The sequence below is a fragment of the Muntiacus reevesi genome, chromosome 12 (genome assembly GCF_963930625.1).
Source record: "Muntiacus reevesi chromosome 12, mMunRee1.1, whole genome shotgun sequence".
NCBI classification, from domain to species: Eukaryota; Metazoa; Chordata; class Mammalia; order Artiodactyla; family Cervidae; genus Muntiacus; species Muntiacus reevesi.
In genome coordinates, this window is record NC_089260.1 from 15,530,957 (window position 1) to 15,542,530 (window position 11,574).

The 11,574-nt window shown below is 41.8% G+C and overlaps 1 protein-coding gene across 2 annotated transcripts in view; it reads right to left on the reverse strand.

Moving 5' to 3' along the window:
* Positions 1–10,911, reverse strand: part of STK3 (serine/threonine kinase 3) — a 288,786-nt gene extending 277,875 nt beyond the window's left edge. For both annotated transcript variants that reach the window (XM_065903272.1, XM_065903271.1), the window contains exon 1: positions 10,684–10,911. In XM_065903272.1, coding sequence (XP_065759344.1) covers positions 10,684–10,709 — 26 coding nt within the window. In that variant the 5' untranslated portion in view covers positions 10,710–10,911. The remainder of the gene's footprint in view (positions 1–10,683) is intronic.
* Positions 10,912–11,574: the final 663 nt, after the last annotated feature.

Here is an 11,574-nt window from a genome sequence, read left to right on the forward strand (position 1 = left end):
GACTGCTATTTGACTGCAATGACGAACTAATTCACACAGCAACCTGTAAGTGCAACCTAATGTCTTTTAATATAGTAAGCAATTACATCAAAACTAATTCCTTTTATGATTATGTGACACAGTGGCAAATGTAACTTACCAACTATGTCACTGAGACAAATATCTCATTTTACTTATTCAAAAGCACAAAGAACGGAACAAGAGGTGTTAATATCAAAAGTAAAAGGTAGTGACATGTGGCATTTAGTATCTGGATGTGCTTCATTTTGCAATACAGTCAGTTGGGCTGGATTTATAAAGCAGCATCAAGATGCCCTTGAATTTTGTTTGTTTTTACACAGATACACTTGTATGTATATAAGACAAGGCAAGCTAAAAGGTCTACCTTAAAAGTAAGGCCTGAAATCTGATCGGGTCACTAGTAGTGTTCTCTGTCTTGGATTCATTTTCCTTTTCTCATTTAAGAAAAGAAGAAACTAGGTCACCTGAAACATTTAAAGCTAAGAAAAAAGTGAGGCTAGATCTTAGGATAACAGTGGGTCACAAGGTAACCAGACCAAGATAGGGAGAAGACAAAGATAAAAGTCCACTCTAAAAAGTCTCTACCACAGAAATCTGTCTACACATGTCCAATTTCTGACTCAAACTTAGAAACATAAATGCATGGTGGATATTATCCAGGAAAAAGTGTAAAACTGCCAGTGCTAGCTCACATTTTTTTGATAGACTAGCCCATAGTTTGAAAAAAACGAGTCAGGCTTCCTATCTAGAAATAAACCTCTTATTTTAAAATAACATCATATTAGTGGCCAGGTTAGGGTCTTGAAATACCATCTCTCACTAAAAGTAGGGCTTACTGTACAGGTTGATTCCAGATCTGGGACGAAAGATGAACAAGATGAGGCCTCAGTATCTTATCACAGCAGAGAACAAAGAAGCTCTCAAGGACCATGCGGGTCATGCTGTCGCTTAAAGGGATTCCCACTGATCAAAGATGGGACACTCTGAGCTTCAGCAAAAGTAAATGCAATGAATTAAATCCATCAAATATGTCTACATTCATCAGTTCACAATGGCATTTTTAAAAAAAGAAAAAAAAAGAAAGGAATGAGTTCCCTTTGGAGGAAAACAGGGACTTGATTCATTATCTTAAAAACGGGTAAATAAAGGGAAAAAATCAAACATTTATCCTGTCTTTTCCTTTCCACTGACTAACCACATAGAAGCTGAGAAAAGTTACTCTTTAAAAAACCATTCCAACTAATAATTGAAAACAAAATGGTGTATTTTCAATTTCACCATTCTGCAACTCCCAACAAATTAAGAGAAATAAGTATTAACCATCAACAGCTGCTAACATCACAAAAAAGAGAGGCAACTAGACATTAAGTGACTCATACAATCTTGAGAACACCACCTATTATGATGCCTAAGGGACTGACTTGAGCCCTGATCCAGTCTCTGGATCCAGCTGCCCATCTGCAGGAAATATGGAGGACAAATGAACGTGCTGAACTGCACTTTGAGCAAGCAATCAGCAAGATCCAGGCTGCAGGAAACAATCCAAACAGTCTGGGTCTTCAACAGGAAAAGGAGACGAGAAAAGATAGAGGACCAACCTAAAGATTAAAAACAACTCATATAAAAACTATTTTTTAATTGTCAAGACTAACCTACAGTGTCCAGCAATGCACATTCAAGTGATTTACCATAAAAGTAAGGATAATGGTTACATGTGGGGAAAGGTGGCTGTGACTGGCATGGAGCACTCAGAGGGTGGCAAAGCTCTGTTTCTTAACCTGACTGGTGATTATAAAGGTGTCTGCCTTATAGAAATTCGTCAAACCATACATTTGTTTTTTACTGATGTCTCATTTTGCAATAAAAGAGTGAAAGTCGCTCAGTCGTGTCCGACTCTTTGCGACCCCTTGGACTATACAGTCCATGGAATTCTCCAGGCCAGCATAGTAGAGTGGGTAGCCTAAGGTTTTTCTTAAATATCAGGTCAGCCGAACATTTCAACACTTAACAGAGGCTTGATTTGTTTCCCATTCTCTAGTCTAATGCAGTGAAAACAAGAGGTTGAAGAAAGAAGTCAATGCCCATCATTTCCTCCCTACACATTTTCTCTTCTGAGGGAACCACCCAATATCAACATTTTGGGCCAAACAGATTCACATTCCTGGGAGCTTGGAATTCTAAGGAATATAGGTAACTAACTGTTCCTCTCCCAGTCTTTCACCATCCCCCAAGTAGTCCAAATCCAACACCCAGGTGCCAGAATTGTTTCCTTCTTCCTTATTCCCCACATCTGACTTATCAGTCTTTCATTACTAACTCCAAAACATAACTTAAATCTGTCCACTTCTCTTCATCTCCGTGGACTTCACCATCTCTAACCAAGGACTACATCAATGGCCTTCTCACTTGTGTCTCTGCTTTTATTCGTGTGTGTGTGTGTGTGTGTGTGTGTGTGTGTGTGTGTTCAGTCACTCAGTCGTGTCCGACTCTTTGCGACCCCATGAACTACAGCCCACCAGGGATTTCCCAGGCAAGACTGGGAGTGGGTGGCCATTGCCTTCACCAGGGAATCTTCCCCACCAAGGGATCAATTGAACCTGCCTCTCCTGCATTGCAGGTAGATTCTTTACCACTGGGCCACCGGGTAGATTTTATTCTTAACCCTCTACAATTTATCCTACCCAAGCAATAAGAGTGCTCTTATAAAGACACAAACTGCTTAAAATTCCACTTAAAACCATTTAGTGACAGCCACTATACGGACTTAAATCCAAATTCCTTTCCATGGCTTGCATCATTGAATCTCTGCCCATCTCTCTGACCTCATCTCCAACCACTTTCTCCCAGTCTACAACACAGCCACCGTGGCCTTATTTCAATTCCTCCCACACACTACATTGTAAACTCTTTCCCACCTCCAGGCCTTCTCACAGCTTTTTGCTCTGCCTGGAATACTCTTTCCAGACACTCACACTGAGTACTTCTCAACCTCATGTTGACAGCTTAAGTGCTACCTTCTTAGGAAACCTCCTTCAACTCCCCTATTAAGCAGGTTCCACCATTTTTCTTAACAATAGATACTACTTCTACCCCTCACAGTTCAAGCTCCAACTAAAGTGTATGTTCAGGGGCAAAGATTTCATCTGTTGCATTCAAGCATGTACACCTGGCATTTGAAGGTAATTAATTAGTAATTACTAAATATATGAATAAATGAGCAAATTAACGAACTCAAGGATGACAACCAATTGGTGCCATGAGCAACAATGGGTGAGTAAAGTCACTTTTTACAAAGAAAGAGTAGAACGGGGCAACCCACCAGACAGGAAAAATAACATGGCTAGAGACAGAAAGAGTCAAGGAAATTAACTGCCTATTCTCTTTAATTTCTTCAAATATGTAAAAAGTTCACCTAAATCACAAAAATAATCCTAACTTACATTCCTTTCCAATCACAGAACTCTAGGTCCCACAATTTCAGAAAATCAAAACTCTAAAAGTGAAAACATGATCTGCAACCTAAATGTCCATCAATAGATGCTGGATAAAGAAAATAAAGTACATATATTCAGTGGAATATTACTCAGTCATAAAAAGAGTGAAATAGTGCCATTCACAGCAACATAGATGAATCCGAGATTCTCATACTGGGTGAAGTAAGTCAGATGGAGAAGACAAATATCATATGATATCACTTATATGTGGAATCTAAAAAAAAAATGAACATATTTACAAAACAGAAATTGACTCAGAGAAAACAAACTTAAGGTTACCAAAGGGAGGGAGGGGTAGATAAAAAAGGAATTTGGGATTAAAATACGCACACTACTGTATATAAAACAGGTAAACAACCAAGATCTACTGTACAGCACAGAGAACTATTCTCAGCATCTTGTAATAACCTATAACGTGAAAGAACCTGAAAAAGAATATATGCGTGTGTGTGACCGCATCACTTTGCTGGACACCTGAAACTAATATAACATTATAAGTTAACTACACTTCAGTTTTTTTTTTAAAAAAAAAGACAAAGATACAGAAAGCAATGCTAAAGCAAAAGACAAAAAAAGAAGAGATGACCTGGACAGAGAATAACACTCTATATTTTGAATTAAAGAAACGATCTCATCTTTAAAAATCATATGTACTCACCTATTTCCCCAATTTTTTGTGTGTATCAAGATACTAATACTTATAACAACACATCCGAAACAGTCACTCCGTCTTACCTCGTACCTGAGATGTCCGGTATTAGGACAGAACCCACACACAGGACTACACGCGTACACCTGTATTATTTATTACTAGTGCTGGGAGCTTTCTGGGATTCTCACTCGGCTACAGAGTCATGATTTAAGATATATCTTTTTATGTACTCTTCAGAAGTTCAAGGTAATCTGCACCTTAATTTCATGGCACGCAACCAATGGACTTATTTCTAACTTTCATACATGTCTGTTTACATATTTGTTACTTTCATTTATGCAACTTGAGACTGTATGTAGAAAAAAACAGTTGTAATAAGACATTTCAAATATACAATCTTTATTCTACACTATAAGCTAAAAGCTTTGGAAAATTAGAGTAATCCTGACATATGAAGCAATTCAAATAAAATCATAACAAAAAGCTTGAGACAACTGAAAAAGAAAATGTCTATCAGACAGTATAAATGTTCACTTTAGAAGAAAAATCGAAAGACCTCTCTGGTAGATAGAAAGGGTGGAGCTGGCAGGGAGTCAGAAATTGAGGTTATCGTAATTACAGTCGGATATTTCCAGTGTACTGGGTCATTCCACATCAAAAGGCAAAAAAGCCTTTACCTTCAAGAAATCTTCATGTATTATTGTTGTTTTAGTCACTCAGCCATGTTCAACTCTCTTAAAACTCCACAGACCGTAGCCCCAGGCTCCTCTGTCCACAGGATTTCCCAGGCAAGAATACTGGAGTGGGTTGCCATTTTCTGCTCCAGGGGATCTTTCTGACCCAGGGATCGAACCCACGTCTCCACCATTGCAGGTGGATTCTCTACCACTGACCCACCAGGGAATATGTTCCTTTATAAACTCTGTCAGATGCCAGGCATAATCATTTTCCACTTTCCTGTACCTTAACTGGGACATATACACAGTGTTTGAAAGACAGTTGTTTTTAAATGGTTTCCTCTTCCTCCTTCACCTCCCTTTTTGTTTTACAAAGAATAGCTCTATTGTACGTATAGCTTGTTACAATTATACCACTCTGGATTCCTTTGGCAATGCCATCATCAAGCTTTAAAGTATAGTGCTGGAAACGCAATCGGTTTCCTCACTGTCACAACTATATACACCAACGAATGTTTCTCAAACTGCAGATCACAACTGGTTAGTAGGTTATGAAAATTTGGTAGGTCATGACTAGCAACTTTTCGAAGAACTAGAAAAGAACAGAAAATAGAAAAATACCAGAGAACATTACATGTAGTTCATTTCATGAAACTTCTGCTTTGGAGTCTCATCATCAATATTAAAAAAAAAAAAAATCATAGCATATGATTGGCTGAAGCGACAGTACCTCTAATTCTACACAGACTTTTTTGAAACTAGAAAAACTAAATTCTAAGCACTTTCCCCCTGCACAACCAAACAAGAAGTGCTCCATTTAAACCCATTATCTTTAAAGGTTTACTAGTACACATTTCTGGAATGAGCACTGAAATTTTCTGGGATTATTTCAGGAAAACAAATTTCAAAACTAGCTGTGTTTAACATACATTTACCTTTTTCTTTACATCCTAACAAATTCTTCAGTGCCAATATACGCTATATCTCAGCCCCTTAAAGAACAATGCATAAATTAATCATTGCCGAGAGTTGACTAAAAGACTGAGTTTATCTCCTGTCTTAATGCACAACTGAAGTTTGCTCACCAAGAACTGCTCCAGAGGCTGTCATACTCCTCTCTAGAAAGGAAGAGCCAATTGATTGTTCCCACCTATAGGGCTTAAATCCATTCGAATGGAGTTGCAGCCACCCCATATTAACCAAGAAAACCCAAAGGGAGGACAAATATGCTTTGGGGCCAAGTCGTTAATGTAAAGACACAGTCTGCTGGATTATTTTCCCACTGAACTACTTGACCATCTCCTCCACTTGCCTGCCACTGAAGCTGGAAGCTTTTGCCAGCTTAAATCAAAGAACTCTTCTTATCTTGAGAGTACATATGCTTCAGCAGTTTACTCTTTTCTCATTATCCTTCCAATATTTTCACTATTTCAATCCAACTTTTCCTCTAAGTATAACCTTAATCAATGAATTTTAAACTTTAAATAACTATCAATCCTATAACCCATCAGGGACCAGGCTTATCTGGTAAAGTATTTCTCTCCAACAATGATTATCTGTCCTCTCTTTGACAAGTACTGTATATAACTATCTACCCTCCAGCAACCAGAGTTCTCATGCTCCCCACCTATCACAGATCCACCTCCACAGAGATCCACAGAGATCCACCTTCCCTTCTATCAATGTTCTACCCGGAGAAGAGCCCAGATTTGGTCACTTCCCTTTCTACCTATCAAAACTTACCTATTGTATGGTCATTTTTCTGTCATCTAATAGTTCCCCTAAACAGAAATCTGATAAACTCAATCTATCAAAATACTGATAATTAATAACAATTTAGTGGATTTCCCTTCCCAGTTGTTGTTCAGTTGCTCTGTCATTTGTCCAACTCTTTGCGACCTCATGGACTGCAGCACACCAGGCTTCCCTGTCCTTCATCATCTCCCAGAGCTTGCTCAAACTCATGTCCATTGAGTTAGTGATACATCCCTTCCCAGAGGGACTTCATTTTAATAAGGATATCTGAAGACCTCTGTGATGAGGTATTAAGGAAATCTGGGGGATCTAAAAGCCATTCTGATCCTCAAATTAGACAAAAGATGTGGTCAGCCCTATCACTATGTTAACACGGGCCTTGTTGAGGAAAGCAAGTCAATATTGCAAAGGTAAGAGGGGCTTTACAGATCACCTAGGCACTAGTTTCTCAGACGTGGTTGTACACTGGAATCTCCAACTCCCAGAGGAGAAGAATGATACCCAAAGAAGCAACTTTCAAAGTCAGTGACAAAGCTGGGCCTAACATCAAGGCCTGACGCTATGTCAGATATATATAAACAACAGTTATATACACAAACTAAAAGTTTAAAGGCATGTATGGGAATGGCAAACATGTACGGGAATGGCAAACATGTACGGGAATGACAAACACCCAATTCACAACAGTGACAACCCTCGAGGGGATGGGAAAGGAATGCAAATGAGAAGAGATATACTTCGGGAGCTTCAATTATATTGGGAATATTTTCTTTTTAAAGCTGAGTGGTGATGTGTAAGTATTTACTAAATTCATCCCCATTATCTTTTGGATGTCTAAAACCTTGTAATTAAGAAAAAGAACAATCTTAAGATTGATACTCAAATGAATATCATTATAGGAATAAAAAGAAACAGTTTAGGCTAGAAAGCACTCAAGTAAGATACTTTATGAAGCAGGCTTTGAATAAAACATAAGATTACTAGTAAAAAATAATAATAAATAAATAACACAGACTTTTCTAAGGGAAAATCATGAACAAAGGCAAACCTGGGAGTACCTACAGCCTATAACCTAAACAAAGAACAACAGGGAGACTTTAGAAGGAAAGATTCAGCTTGCAAAAGTAACATAAGGCTGGGGGTTAAGTTGGAGACCAAGCGATGGAGCTCTTGGGTACCAGTCAAAGAGTGTGCCCCAATCTCCCCCCCCTCCAAAAAAAGGAGGAGCATGATGTTTTAGCAAAAAAAAAAAAAAAAATCAGAACAGAAGCTGTGTGCAGGACGAACTAACGCAGTGGTCTGTTGATCATGAGAGGATTCCATACGAAATCAAAAGGGAAACAGAGGGAGGTGAGGCCCTCAGAACCAAGTTCCAGGGCTCTGCCTCTACTGCAGAGAGAGGTCTTCTGCTGTTCAAATGTTTTGATAATCACTGAACCAGAGTGCCCAACTGGAAGGCACTGCTATAAATCAACTGTTGGGGTCTTAAAACCCTGGAATGGGGTAGTAATACTGGGAATGAAAGGGGGTGGACACAGACTTTCCAATGGAAAATTTGATAGTGACAAACTAAATAAGATAACGAAAGAAATGGATCCACACGAAGAAACCAAAACTACTAACTGAGGAGCAGCTATTGGTCATATAGACTTGATCATCAGCAACACATTTGTGACCATGTAATAATGTCTGAACCCTAAGGAAGAGCTACTCACAGCAGAAAAGCGAAGTGGAATTCTTACAGAGATTAAAAGCAGAACAAGCAAAGGGGACGAGAAGATTATAGAAACAGATGATCATGGAATGCTAAGACAGCAAGCAGAGTTTCAGTTTCAAAAAGAGGCATCGCCGGACACAATGAGTGGGCACACAGACCTTGCAGCTCAACATTATTGAACATATTATGAAGCACTGTGCTGAGTGTTCTACTGGCACCTCCTCCACCCGACCAAGTTACTTAACCTTTCCAAGCTTCATTTAATAAGGAAAATATAGACAACTAACATTACTGAACATATTATGAAGCACTGTACTAAGTGCTCTACATATGATCTCATTTACTCCAAAACACATTTTACAGATGAAGAAATTAAATTCAGAACTAGCACAGCAAGTTGCAGAGCCAGGATTTCTATTCCTTGAGACAACAAAGTAAAAGAATGTATATACAAAATTCTTGGCAAATAGCATCTCAAAAAAAAAAATGGTAGCTTCATTTCATTATTAGAGGGTAATCATTAAAAAGTGCAACACAAAAATTCCCTGTCAGTTATCTTTGTCATAGCCCTCCATGTGGTGAACCCTCTTAGTGTCCTCATCTTATAAAACAGGATTAATGTGTATAATCCAACCTACTCAATGGGGTTGCTTTAAGGATTAAACAATATGATGGAAAAGAAAACACTATGAAAAAAATCTTTAAGAGATATTCGGCCCCCGGCTCCCCCCCCCCCAAAAAAAAGAGATATTCAAACATATGGGATTTGTCACGTATCTTTTGCTCTTTAGAAATGGCTTCCTAGATGAACATGTCTCTCTGAAGAGAGCTAAAAATAAGTCTCTTAAACGTGCAACCAAACACTTTGAAAAGTATAAGTCACCACCGGATGGTGGTACACACCACCACCCCTCCCCAAACTCCTCCAGGTTCTCTAGTGTCCCCGCAAGGGCAGGGGTTCGCTCTTACATCTACAGTGAAACTCGCATAACTTGGCGTCGAGCTCATCAATAGAGAGTTTCTCCTTCAATTCAGAGTCATTCAACTTGGCCTTAACTGTAGGATCTCAGAGGTACCCTTTACAGTCCTTCCAAAACAAAATGGGTGGAAAACTGGTTCCAGTTTTTGTTATAGTATTAAAACTGAGTGCCAAATCAATATTAGAATTGAGATATTTTAAAATGCCAGAGAAGAATTTATCAAGGGCTCCAACAGCAGGTCTCTTTTGGAAACTCCCCAACAACCCCCTCTTTTCACCTGAACAGATGGTTCCCAGGCTTCAAGGCTCACATGTCTAGCCACACAATTCACAATAGTTCACGAAGTTCCTACCTTTCAATTATTCCATATTCTTGAATATACACCTTTCCTCTAAAGATCTCTAGCTATCAAAACTCTCTTTACTCTTCACAACAGCACTATCTGGGAGAAAGATTGGTACCCTTATTTTACAAATTAAAAATGAAAGATTTAAGTGAAATGCTTTATCCAACATCAATCAACTGATTCACCCTTATGGGGGGAAATACACATTACAAATTTGTATCAATGGACAGCCTTGATTTAGCTTTTCAAGACCATTTCAAATTCCAGTTCAAAAGTATCTACTGTGTACTGCTACCTTTACAATATACCAAAGAATATTAACCAACAGTAAATACCAAAGCATCACTATTTTTACAAGCTAAAAGAAAAACAAACCTATACACACACACACACACACACACACACACGCACACACACACGCACACCCATATGGGGGAGGGGTTCTAATTTAAGACTCCTACTGTCCTGCATCCATAAATACTTTTGAACTTGCGGAGTAAGGGGCGAGGAACACCTGTTAGTGCAGCATTTGCACAGTAAGTTTTACAGACTGTCTAGCTATTAATATTTAATTCCTTGAACTGTAAATAAACAAACCGCTTTCTCAAAAAAAAAAAAAAAAAAAAGGTGGGGGGTGAGCAACATTCTGGAAAACATTTGACAAGAAAGCCTAGATGGTTATACGAAGTCTAGTAATTTCCTAGTTTTACGTCTCCCAGATGCTGACCCTGACACGCGGGAGAACCGCGCCCGCCCCCGGAGTCCGGCCGCGGGGCGCCCCGCGCTGCCCACCGACTCTCCCCGCGCGCGCCAGGCCCGGCGGGCCGCTGGGGACGCGAGGCTCGGCCTCCCCTCCGGCCCCGCCTCACCCACCGACAGGCGCGGCCCGGCGCTAGGACCCGCCCTGCGACCCCCGGAGCGCCCGGCTCGGGGCCCCGCAGTCGCGGAAAGGGGGTCGCGGTCCCGCCCGGCCTAGCCGCCCCCGCCCCGCGGCCGGCGGCGCCGCCTCCCTCCTGCTCCTCGCGCCCTGCGTTCGTTTACCTCTTGGGCGCTGGCGGTTGCTCCATGGCGGCTAGGGGCAAAAGGAGGGACCAGGTGGGCGGCGAAGGCTGGAGGCGGGCAGAGGGCCGGGGCACCGGCCGGCCGAGCCCGAAGAGCCACAAGCAGGAAACTCCAGGAACTCGGACCAACTTTCCCGTAACTCCGCGGCGGATCCCCCGCCCGCGGGCCGAGCGGGGCTCCTCCCGGCCCGCCCCGCCCCTCGGCCGCCGGCCCCGGCCGGGGAAAGGTGGGCGGGGCCGGCGGGGCCGGCCGCGGGCCGGGGAAGGGTGGGCGGGGCCGGCTGCGGCCCAGTGTGGTGGGCGGGGCCAGGCGCTGGGGCCCGGGGTTGGGGGGCTGGTGGGCGGGGCCGGGGCGCGGGACAGGGCTGGCCCTGGTGCAGTCGTGGGGAGGAAAGAAGCCCGGACTGGCAGGGCGAGAGGCTGAGGCCTAGTCTGGACCCAGAGCCAGTCTCGGCTGGCCTGGGGCACGTTCTTTTCCAGTGGCCCGAAGCTGCCGCTCCTCACTTGCCTTCACTGCTTTTGACCCTATCTGATTTGATTGTTTCTCTGGATTTCCCGAGGATACCCTTCCAAACATCTTGAAGCAACCTTTTGAAGTACTGCTAACTGCCCACGCTTCCCTCTCTAGTTTTCATGATTATTGGTTATGTTTTCCCCCAGCCAGCCCCTGGTGCTCGGGATGCTTAAGGATCATGTCCAGTTAAAAAGAAAATTAGCTTCAGTGAGAGCTCTCATGCACTAGATTCAGTGTGGCCTTGCCCGCTGTTCAGCTAGGTAACCTAGCAAAACTATCACAAATTATGGGTCCCTAGAAAAGTCCTCCGAACGGTTTATTTCTGTCCCTCTTGCTACCCCTCCTCCCAACCTGTCC